General features: G+C 29.2%; 2 protein-coding genes across 2 annotated transcripts in view; both read left to right on the forward strand.

Moving 5' to 3' along the window:
• The window catches only part of LOC129984069 (40S ribosomal protein S13), a 327,741-nt gene that overhangs the window by 14,933 nt on the left and 299,916 nt on the right, over window positions 1-12,892 (forward strand). The window lies entirely within an intron of this gene.
• LOC129984070 (protein FAM136A-like) lies at window positions 183-6,759 on the forward strand. Its single transcript, XM_056093841.1, has 3 exons — window positions 183-361; window positions 5,245-5,385; window positions 6,446-6,759. The coding sequence occupies exons 1-3, from the start codon at window positions 275-277 to the stop codon at window positions 6,659-6,661; spliced, it is 444 nt and encodes a 147-aa protein (XP_055949816.1). The 5' UTR covers window positions 183-274; the 3' UTR covers window positions 6,662-6,759.

Consider the following 12,892-nt stretch of genomic DNA (forward strand, 5'->3'; position numbering starts at 1 on the left):
TTTGAAACATCAAAGTAATAAATTTTTTTTAGATAAAAAAAAATAGAAAAAATATACAATATAAGTTAACCAAATGCAAATTAAATGAACATTTTATCTTAACCAAAATAGTTATATGAAACTATATAATAACAGAAGACTTTACTGCCACCTTACGCCTAAGTTAAAAATGTAAACTTGCGCAAAAATAAATTTATAAGTGTCTTATCTACATTTCTGGCAATGTCTTAATTTATATTTTCATTTCGCCGGTCGCCTAAAATTCAAAATAACTATGGCTGAGTTAGCTAGTGCACGTGTTAAAGAGGCTATCAATTCATTACTAGAAGATATTGATCGATCATGTATGAGGAACATGCAAGTAAGTGTTAAATTTATATAAAAAAACACAACGAAATAAAAAAATTAAAATATGTTTATTATTGTCATATGTAATTGATGAAGGTCAAACAGGCTGACACACAAAAATAATAAATTATGGAGTAAAATAAAATTGTATATAGTTCTGTTTATTTTATAGTTCTATTTTAAATTAAATTTATTCTAATTCAAAATAATTTATGATTTGTTTAATTCAAAATTTTGACTTAGCCCGAAATATATTTGCATATTGCGGAACGATCCGAAGGCAAGAAACAGTGTCATTTTTATACTGTTAACATCGGAAGATAAGCATGTAGTATTTTGAGAAGCTTTCCCCCCTCTAAAAAAAGTATGCGATCTTTCTCCATAATCTGAAATCGGTTAGTCTATCAGTAGCTGTCTCCAAGTTTATATTCTTTACATCCCAATTGAAAATGGCCGAGCATTTTTGTGGGTTACAGAACAGTTCGGAGTATGCTGACCTACTATGTGTGCTTTTGAGTTGTTATTTCGTAATGTGAAAGATGGGGCATGCAAATCACTGTAGCAGATCTTTTACTTATGATCAAGCAATGATAACACATCAGAAATTTCAAAGAGGGCTTTGTTGGGCAAAGATTGTATAGAAGAAAAGAGATTCAGATAATGAAAACACATTTAGTGATCACCAGTCCTAATCGGAGAAGACCTTTCAGACGATGGTTTAATCATTAACTTGGAAGTAGGTTTGACAGACCATTAATAATGGCTTTTTTATCATCTCTGCTCTTTATTTGATTCAATTAGGTAGATTTAACCTGTAGTATCTCTTTCCATAACATTCATTACACATGTACATTTTTTCAAAATTTCAACACCTGCCATTTTTTATATTCCTCTTTGTTTCTGAACAGTCTGGCAGATTTTACTTCTCTATTAGTATTTCGATGTTGATTAAGTCATAGGGTATGTTACTGAAACTTGAATGAATGATTGGTGGTGAGAATGAATGATTTGAGAATGATTGAAATGATTTCAAAGGTGAGAATGATTGTAAAAAGAGATTTTTTTTTGTTTTTTTAAATGAAAAATCTCATTATGACCAATTTTGTATTAACCATATCTGAAGGTGTAAAAATTCAACAAGACAGTGAACCATCTTCATGCAAAAAATTATCAATTTAGAAAAAAAATTGTTTTTAATAGTTATTTGTTGAACTAAATTAGATAGAAATAGATCTGTCTATGATCATTTTCTATAGATTGATGGATATGAATACTAACAGTTCACCCATTTGAAATCATTATCATAAAATGGAATAGAAAAAAGTTTCTAGAAAGCTGTTCAAAAGAAGTAAATATCCCCAAAAAAGAGTATGGATAAAAAAAATCCCAGAATATATGAAGAACTGCAATGGTAGTGAAATGAATTTTAGGAATGAATGCAAAGTTCCATGACAAGTTAATAATTCCAGAAGATATCGGAAACGTATGAACAATGTAATCTTTGAGACCAATGAAAAAGAAATGGAAGATTGCATATATTCTAAAAGTCTCAGTGTCTTCAAAATGCCTTGAGGATCTGAAGTAAAATAATGTATTTTTAAAAATAGGTTGATTTTATCCATGATCAGTTTATATATATATGTCTAATTTTTACAATAATTTATCATTACCATGCATTTATATAATGGAAAAATAAATGATTATAAAAATATATATTTCTTAATTAATTTTAGTTATAATATGTATCAGGGTTGTCACAGCACCAGAAAAATAAAGGAAATTTAAAAATCATCTAAAAAAACAGTAACATTAAAAAATTTCCATAAAAGACTTGAAAATACAGAAAAAGTTGCTTGAATTTTTTTTTTTTTTTTTTTTTTTTTCATTAAAAAAGTGCTGATTTCTGAACATTATAAGAATGACGATTGTAGCCTTAGCACCAAAAATTAAATAATTGTGTGATCATGGAAACTCGCCCCTCTACTCACTCTTTCTACTTTCTCTGTACAGATCAGTCTAATTTTGATTTCAGAGACGTCTGTTCTCTTTTCATGGGATTCCCAGATTACAGCTAATAAGAATATTTGGGACTATAACAGCATGAGAGAATATAATATATTTCTCTAGCAGGAAATATTTTGAGTCTATTATCATAGTAGATTTGTTGGTAATCAGTCGTGGGATCATTACGAAAAGTGTCGTAAGGTAGCAGATGAATTCAGATGCCATTGAGCTCACGATATAAGTGTATTTATATAGACGGAGATGGCTATAGAGAACGTGTACCAAACATGCCCTAATGTTCATTTTTAAGTTTTTCTTTTGGATCTTATTATGTTTTATTCAAGACGAATAAACAAAGTTGTTTCGAAAACCTGTTCTCTGTTATTTCTCCAACAAGATTAGAGAATTTTTTTAAAATCATGAGCTGCTCAAAATCTGTTTTTAATATAGATTGGGGGGATAAAAATATGGATCCTCATTTTGCTAAATGTGTTAGAGAAGTACCAAAAAATCTGTTTGTTTCATACAGCTCTCTTTGTAAAAAGATAATAAGCTTAAGTAACATGGGGGAAAAGGCACATATTAGTCATGGCAAAAGAGGAAAACATACAAGACTGCATGCCATTTAAAAAAAGTCATTATTGATGTTGGACTTCGCATTTAAAAGAAATCCAGAAAAAGACGGTGCATCAAATCCAAAAACGTCAAATTTAATGTCCAAAAATAAGCCAATTTTGAACTTTTTAATTCAAGAACAACCATTTAAAGCTGAACTTTTATAGGCATTAAAACTTGTTGCTTCTCTTTTGGCCTTTAATACATTCAATGATATATCAAAGATAGTTTCATTTATGTACACTGATAATTAAATAGCCAAAAAATGTATTTTAAATTGTACAAAAATGTCATTCATAATTTGCTACAGATTAGCTTTGGTTTTTCAATAATCTTTAAAAAAATCTTTGAACAATGAAAAATTTGTTATATGCTTTGAAGAAGCCTTGAACTGTACTTCACAAAAGTATCAAATGGATCTTATTGTAAGATATTGGTGTGAATCAACTAATTGGATCTCTGCAAGATATTAGAATTTAATTTTTTTAAGCATATCACTGCTGAAGAATTGTTTGAGAATTTTAAAGAAGTTATATCAAGTTTGGTCATACAGTTACTTTTACAAATTTGTATGAATAGACCAAATATAAATTAAAATTTTTAAAAATATGTCAATGAATATCTTGCATGCAAAAATGACTGTAAAACGTGTATTGTATTTTTTTATTCTAAAAATATAATTTCCTGGAATTTTTTGAAACTAATATGATATGTACATTAAACATCACAATTGAAAACATTCTTGCTATTTGAAATATCTTCCATGATATAATTCACAATTTTATGGATACATTTTTGTCCTATTTAGTCCAAGTAATCTTGATCTTAGAATTCATCATATTTTGTATAGTTTTCTCTTGGTGTATTAGATTTAAAGAAACAAAAATTTGTTGTTGGTCCTGGTATCTGCAACTATGCAACTTGTGTGAAAGAAACTGGACACAAAAGCTTATGATTGAACACAAAATTCTGCAAAAGATTTACTTTTAATACAGTAGACTCCCGATTATCCGCGGAATTGGGTGGCGCGGCCGCCGCGGATAACAAAAATCGCGGATAATCCGAAAAAAGCTAAAAACGGGTATAGCAAAAGAGAAAACAGTCATTCCAACTTTGAAAAATCGTTTTGTGTTCAATAAAACGTAAAATAAACAGCAGGAAATGTTTAACTAACGCTTCATATTTTAGTATATCACTCAAAACTAACCTAAAATGCATTTTGTTAATGAAAACAGAAAAGTGCTTTGTACTTACGAGAGGAGTCAAGGATACACAGAAAAATTAATACATATGTATTGTTTTAATACTATAATGTATTATGTAATTACAAAAGCATAACTGTAAAACTACACATTTTTAAAAAAATCAGTCATTTGTGTTTGCTTCTTGCTTTGGAAACATTTTCTCTTTGCTTGGAAGCAAAAAAAAAAAAAAATTAGTGCTGCAGGCGCGGATAATCCGCATCGCGGATAACCCGCCCGCGGATAATCGGGAGTCTACTGTACTTTAGATTCTAACAAATTAAAGTGTTGTTATTCAAGTGTGGAAAAACGTAGAGGAATCTGTTATGTTTTCTGGAAAACATATAGGAACTGTTATGTTATGTCCTAGGAATCTACATGAGGCAGATTTCTCAAACTAAAATAATAAATAACTTTTTTGTCATAGAGATTTGTTTTACTGGTTGAGGGGGTGTGTATACTCAACGTCTCCTCCTTAACTAGAATAACAAATCTAATATAAGGTTTTTATGGAAATGGGAAGATGATATAATAATTTCACAAGGAGTCTCAAAAATTATTATGATAAATATGGAAATAATTCTTGCCTTTATATTTATTAGATATAACTACTTCTGAATTTAGTTCAAAATAGTGTGGAATAAATCATTCTTCCCATTTGTAAAGAGTAGAATAAAGTAAGGAAAGAAAACGCTTTTACTTATTTGATAAAGTGTAAAGGATGTCAATTTAAATTTAAATGGTTCTAATATAAAAGAAATTTTCATCAAAAGTTAAAATTCTAATATTAAAAATCTAATATTTCAGTTTCTAATAATTGGTTTATATATAGATAGAGAAGATTTGATTAACTTAATCATATAATAATGTAATAAATTACTGCATTAAATTTGTTCACACAATGTTGCAAAAATGTGCATGGTATCGCAAAGTTTTTGCTTTTCCATAACTGCTTTTCTTTATTATTGAAATATGAAATATAGATTTTGTTAAACATTATTTTTTATTATGTTAGTAATTCTATTATTGTTTTTAGGGAGATATGCATAGGTGTGCTGCAAAATGTTGTGATAATCGATCTCTTTCGATGGAAGAAACTCACCAGTGTATAGAATCCTGCAGTAAAACAATTACAGAAGCTCAGAATTTCCTGCAGAATGAGCTAACCAATTACCAGGCAATTAGAATGAATTTTGTCCCTTTGAATTTTTTTTTTGTCAAGTTAGATGAATTATTTTACTGAGATAATTTCTGTTGTGGGAACCTAACACAATAAAAATATCTATTAAAAAAATATTCTCATAAAGTAAATAAATTGTAAGAAACTATAAAAAAATTAGGGAAAATTAAAAATGAAAATATATAATTAAATGAATTAAACTTTATATATTTTTGTATATATTATCAGCTATATAAATATGAAATATATGCTATCATGAATTTACTTAGAAATAATGAAGTGAGTTTAACTGGTTTCCATTTTAATTAAATCTGAAAAAATTAATTTTACTTTTTTTTGTTGTTCATATTCATTAACAATTCCTTTATAGTGAAATCTTCTCTTTTTTCCCCCTTAAATTTCTTTAAAAATTCATTGCTGCAATTTTATATTTAGGTAGTAAATCTAAAAGAAAATGCTTTCAAGAATTAATTAATAAACATAAGGATTCTTTTATTATATATATATTTCCAATTGAAACTTCAGTATTATAAACAAAACATTAGTTTTTCAAGTATTTGAATAGGTTATTGATTTTTCAAATATTTGAAAGACTAAGAAAGTAGAGAATGTTTAGAACTTGAAATTTGTATATTAAGAGATGTTGAGATGATAAATTTGGCAAGAATAAAGCAATTCTTGTAGTATAAAAAATCTTGATAAACTATCCAAATGTTAAATGCATTATGCCTGCAGTTTTATAACATTAGATCTTCAAAGGGATTTTGGAATCCAAAAAAATTTTACATGCATTTTTGTTTATTGAAAATACATGTGTTACCTTTTTTAAAATTTTAATCCTAAAAGTTTCCAATTTATATAACCTCTAAACAATATTTTCTATAAAATTTTTTGAAAAAGTTGAGTTACTTTTTCACAAATTTGGATTTCTAGGAATTAAAACATCAAAATCCTTGATTTTTATTGATGAGAGTCTACATATTCTGTGCATAAATGTATGGATGCTTTGAAACCCATTTCATTATGAACTTAATTATTTTATTGCATTCTCTTCTAGGATCGCATTCAGCGATGTGTCATGCAGTGCCAAGATAGTATAAGAGACAAAGTGACACCATCTACAACTGAAGCTGAAGTCAGTGCTTTCAAGAAAGACTTTGAATCTTGTGTCGTTAAATGTGCTGATACACACATTGCTCTAATACCTTCTATGCTGAAACGTATTAAGGAAGTTTTACAGAGCAAATCTCAATCAATGAAATTAGGAATGTAATATTAAATAATTTTAGTTAATCATTTGTAATTAGTTTTGTAGCATGTTGATAAATATTTTGACATCAAAACTAGGTTAAATATACTATTTTTTACTGATTTGCAATTTACTTGTCTTCCATTTCATTAAAATACTGATATGTTTTAAGAATTTTCTTACCACACTTTCTGATGCTTCAAAGAAGGGGAAACCCTGTTTTATGCAATACAAACTTTTCCGTAAAAGGTATGTTTACAGAAATGTTAGGGAATAACAGCAACACCAATATATGTGTGTATATATATATATATATATATATAAACTAGATTCATATGGAAACAAATGCATACAAGAGTTTCCTTTATAAAAATAAGAACATGACGAGAACTTTTTTTATTTTTTTTATTAATGTAACAGTTTTAATATTGTCTTCATTATTATTTAAAGAAACATTCTTGCTATATCTAATTGTTTCACTACAGATTCTTCCTCCACCATTTTTAAACATCAGTGTTTTTTTGATAATATATGAAATAATGTTGAAAACAAAGAAATATTTACAATATCTGCTTTTTATTCACTACTAGATTAAAAAGTGTATTTTTAGTACAACAGATTTTAATTTTGATATGAATTTTTAGAAGAAAGATTATTTCTACAAATTTATTCTATGCTGTTCATGTTCCTCTTCATTTGGTGAAAACCAATCTAAAAGTGGAACTGTGCTTTGTGAGGGTAGCAAAATTCTTCTGTCATTATCAACTATAGTTTAATTTAAAATTGGTTCTGTTTTGATTGATGCAAGTTTTTCTAATAACAGAGCTAGGTAGAAACAACAATAATTTATATTTTTGTTTATAAAATTCTTTAACAGCATTTTTGATTGATAACAAAACATTATATATGTAAAGTATATATTTATTATTAGTAGAGATATTTGGATACAAAATTTTTTCTGATATCGGATTTAAAGTCTTCTAAAAGAATTTTCAGTTTAGGGAACTATACTATGCATCAAGATAGATATATGTTTTGCTGTCAGATGCCCATTTATTACATTCTTCTAAACTTCATACTTAATTTCATGTATTCTAATTCACAACATAAAACAAGAACTCGTATTATGTTTTTATTGTTTAAATTTATCTGTTAAGATAAAAAATCTGTTTTAAATTTTTCTGTGAAGATAAAAGATCTGTTTTAAATTTGTGTTAAGATAAATTTAAACAGGAGTAATTTAAAATAGGGTATAGAAATCACATTGCATAATATTTTGAATTCTTATTAAGATATCTCCTAGTTTTACTATTTGAGATTGAAAATTGTTTCTGTTCTGCTTTTTTCATCAAACATTATATATCAGATGAACATCAGCAATTAACGGGAAAGTCTAATTATTTATGAAATTAGGTGTAAGACAATATTAATTTTTATTTAAATATCTTGAAGTAACTTAATTCCTAAGCAAAAAAGAAAGAGTTTATAAATTTTAACTACAACACTATAATTTGTTGTATATCTTGCAGACTAATTTTCTTGCAAGGGCATAAATTGAAGATGCAAATTTTATATATTTTATTCTCGTAAATCTAACAGTGACTATTTTAATTCCTTAATTGTTTGAAACAGCCAGAAAGCACATTGTTAAATGGAGGTCTCATGAGGTTCAGAATGGTTAAATGATTAAATATTCTTTTAGTTAAGTTTCTTTAGGAATTTTCAATTAGGTCAGATACTGTAATTGAAAATTTTCATTTGTAACTATACATTTTTTGTGTACAGTAGATAAACTTATAATCCTATCTGTTAAATAAAAATTCATTATTTTTAAAATATAGTTTTTATTTTTGATTGCCATCAGAAAAGTCTATAATAAAAAATTTATACAATTTTTTTACATAACTCCTTTGTCTCATGATTTAGAGCAAGTACATACATCTAAAGTACTCCAGTCATTGCTGTCTTAGACATTATCTAGGGATAAATATTTTAACACCCATGGCAAGGCCTATAAAGAAACAAAATATTAGATCAATAAGTACTTAGTTTCTGAGAGATATTAGTGTGTAGCAACTGAAATTGATAGTATGGTGTCAAGTATTATCAAGTAAAATATGGTGATTTGTGTAAATACCATGGTGTATTATTATGTGTTATTAATTAATCTTTATTTCTACTTATAATAAAAATGAATGTGTTTAGCACTCTACAAGTTAGACTATTTGACGTTGAACTACCATATATGGCACATATATGCTTTTATAGGTTGAAATGTGCACCTTGGAGCGACTTGAAACTTAAAATAAAAGAAAATTTCAGTATTTTTTTCCTCAATAGCTTCCAAAGGTATTACAATATAAACATGATTTTTACAGGGTCTTAAAATTCAAAAAAGTATCTTTTCAGTAATACTAATTTTTTGCCATATCAATTTTTTTTCTATATTTAATCAATTAAAAAAAATATTTTCTAAATGAATATTAAATGTATCATGAAAGATAATACAAAAACAAAAGCAATTTGAAAAAAAATAGCAAAGTTACTGATAAAAGCCACAATTATAGTTGCATGTATTTTTGTATTACCATCCAAATTACTATCAACATTAATATAAAAATGAATGAAACTTTTTCCTTAGCAGAAATCATTATTAGCTAAGGAGATTTCTGGAAAGCAAGTGGTACAGTTACTTAATTCTGTGAAAACTCTTTCTAAGATTTAAATTTATATTTAAAATACTATTAACCTGAAGATAAATGCCAAGTTTTACATTGAATTTTCTGGGAGCTAATAGAAAAGGGAATCACATAGTAAAGTTTACAAAATAGCATGAATTGAAGTTTTTTTTTTTTTTTTTTGCTGTTGAATATTAAAACTTGGAAGTATTTTTTGAAGAAGCCATTAAGACCAAGATATCTAATATATTCAACCGTTCATCCCAGTGAACCAACTGGTCGCCAAGCGCATTTAATTAATACACAAGGATTAAGCTGTATAAAGTTCATCCTGACTATAAACTGGGATGATTGCAATTTATTTAACATTTAGTTAATATTTCTAGTCAGGAAGTTATAATATTATAACTATAGCCGCTTAGGAAAGAATAAATATAGTATTTCACAACTGTGCAGATTCGGTGATTTTACACATTAACATCTTATATGTTAAAAAATAATAAAGCAAAGCTAATCCCTGCGCACAACACTTATCCGCATCCAACTCAAGCTCTGATTAGTTGGTTACATGTTTCTCTTCAACCTGCTCGAATTCATCTGTGCAAAGCAGTTTGCACCAAAAAATATGAGCTTGGCGTTGAGACTTACTCCATCGAAGATCAGCAGTTTTATAGCTAAAAGAAAAGGTTCTTTCTAGGTAGGTTCTTTGCTGTCTTTCACGATGTAGAGGTTCTGGAGTTAAATGAACATCCACCAATCCTCAGGTTGATTAACATCTAGATTGTACCTGGAATTATCTTATTCGCGCAAACTGTTAGCAGTTCTAGATTTCGAAACGAATTCTTTCTCCAATCTAATTTGCCCTCATCTTTTCAAAGGCTTAACTGAAGTGGGTAGTCCGCACAGTAGCATCATAGTTTATGATTTGAATTATAACAAGGATAAATAAAGTCCATGGGGAATACCCATACCAATGGGGCATAGATTTTGCTTTTCGCTTCTTGTATACTGCTACTTCATCAGGTTTTGATCCTGTTTACTTTTTTCTGTTAGCATATCTATGCTTATCCTATTGGTTGTCAATCGTCCTTAAAAAAGTTCTTTCTTATTCGTTGATAAATGGCATGGAGGCCTTACAGTTCCTTAAATTTTTTCTTGGTTACAGTTGTGAGATTGCAGAAATTTAAATGAGAATAGTTTGGTTCAATTCTGTTTCCTTAACACGGCATTCTGTTGCCGGAAAGGAGCGACGATTGTTTTGTTCACAATTCTTTGTGTTATTAGCTCGCCTACTATAATAGTTTGAAATTTTGTTGTTCCCTTTCCATGGATGAAAAAAATATTTTGTGGAGTCGAATGTTTCTTGTGGGTTAAAGTACCAACGTTCGTATGGACTGTCAAGCCAGCATGGCCACAGTTTGTTCTACTTAAGAGTTGTAGGAATTAACTTCCCTTCTGAATTTACATGAAAAGCGTAAACTCTCAGTAATTTTGTCTTCCATCGTTAAGACATATATGAAATTTTCTTGTGCTGTAATGTCCTTTCTGTCTGAGAAAATCGTATATTTTAGAAGCAAATGAGTGACTAGCCCAGGTGTCAGCACCTGCTATTCACAAGCGCCATGAAAGTAAAATTTCAAAATCAATATCTGATCTGACTGCAGAACGTGAGAACAAATTTATTATATTGATTAGCATACTTGCAATATTTTCTTTAAGGGAACAGATAGGGCTTTTTGCTTTTATGAATTCTGAATTTCCACATTCTTAACAAGTTTCTTGAGTCTGTTTCTGATGTTCAAAAATGTAAGATAAAATTCACTGTAATTGAGTTCTAATTCTCAATTCTGAAATTTATGTTTTCCTTTCTTTTCGGTATATTCCATTCCATGTATCCATTTAATGAATGCTTCTTATTTGTATCTCAAATTTCTTTATGGAGATCTGGCTTTTCAGCCAACTCCATTAGTGTAACACAAGCATGCCAATAATCAAGGAATGCTTTTAATATTCGGGATGTATTCTTTTCTAGATTTGATCTACAATTATTAAGTCTGCCAAGTGTACAAACTTTGTAATTAGTAATTTTGATATCCAACTGTTAAAAAAATTTTTCAAAATAAAAATCGTGCCCAATACTATCAACATTTTCCCGATGGTGCGAAAAAATTGCCGTAATCTTTCTGCATTTATTTCAAAACGTTTTAAATGAAAATATTTAACTCTTTTCTGTTCTAATTTTACTCGAGTGCTGATAAATGAGTTTGAGAATTCATCTAAGATTATAAACTTGGTAGTAGACTGGAATGTAATTTAAAAGAAATTTAGGAAGAACCCTTATACAGAGGCGACGACAATGGGGGGGGGGGCAGGGAAGGGTGCCTGCCCGTCAGCAAGAGTTTTGTCGGCGAAAGCCTTTATTGCTTCAGAACAGTAGTATGGTGAGTTGGGTTTGAAAAATTTTTAACGTTTCTTACAGGCAATGTATTATAAACAATCGAAATATTCGAGTAATGATTTAAGTTGGTAGAATGACAAAATTCTCAAATAACCGACAAGGCAACATGCGAATAAAGTGTCTCAGTTTCCTACTATTCTTAGTGGGTCGACTAAGGAATCAATGCAATGCAAAGTTGACATATAGTCTGGACATGATTCAATTGTTGACCATTCAACCTATAATTTAAACTACACTGGCAGAAGAACCGACGTGACCTGGTGGCAAGGGAGTAAAATGTCGCCTTATGCCCGCTGTCGGACCACTAAGAAATCAAAGCAGTGGATGTCGGCGATGTGAAAGCGAAAGGTAATCAGACATCTAATTTAATTGTCGGACATTCAACCAGATTTTCAGAAATCTAATTCAGTTGTCGTGAAGTCATCCTATAGTTTGCAGCACAGCTGCAGAATCATCGAAGTGAATAAGATATTACAATTGCCAACATTAATGGTTGGCTAAGAAAACAATGCGATGGACATCGACTACGTTTGGAATTATATTTGATAGAATAACAGATAAGGTAGCAATTGAATAAGATTTTTTCCGCTATTCTTCGTCGATCAACTAAGTTATCTGGTCAACGGATGTTAGCGATGTTCTGTCAACAGATTTTTAGACATATGATGAAACAACCACACATTCAACCTATATTTCCTCTACATTTACAGACAGACGATTAGATAACAAGACGTAGCATTTACCTCTCGGCTAAGTGTTGTCAAGATTTATGAAAAATTTACTTTTATTCACTTTTTCGGTAAGTTTTCCGATGAAATTGTTCAGAAAATTAGAGTATATTATTCATGGATGAGGCGGTTGGGTTGTTTTCTCGAATTCAGATTTTACTGAATCGCTGAATTAAGGGGTGCAGGAACTGTCCGAAATCGGTGAAAGAACTTTCATGTCTTCTCCAAAGCCAGTGGAAGAAAATACCACTGTCCATCATCCAAACATTTGTTGAAAGCATTTCTCGGAGGGTTAAGGCTGTAATTGTCTCAGATGGAGGCTCTACCAACTATTGAATATGAATAAATATGTTTATCTCATTTATCACAGGTGTCCAATTACTTATTGGTA

This window comes from Argiope bruennichi, chromosome 9, assembly GCF_947563725.1.
Source record: "Argiope bruennichi chromosome 9, qqArgBrue1.1, whole genome shotgun sequence".
NCBI classification, from domain to species: Eukaryota; Metazoa; Arthropoda; class Arachnida; order Araneae; family Araneidae; genus Argiope; species Argiope bruennichi.

Coding starts and splice junctions, on each gene's coding strand:
- LOC129984070 (XM_056093841.1), top strand. CDS start 275: ATGGCTGAGTTAGCTAGTGCACGTGTTAAAGAGGCTATCAATTCATTA. Junction 362..5,244: donor CATGTATGAGGAACATGCAA/GTAAGTGTTAAA, acceptor TATTGTTTTTAG/GGAGATATGCATAGGTGTGC. Junction 5,386..6,445: donor ATGAGCTAACCAATTACCAG/GCAATTAGAATG, acceptor ATTCTCTTCTAG/GATCGCATTCAGCGATGTGT.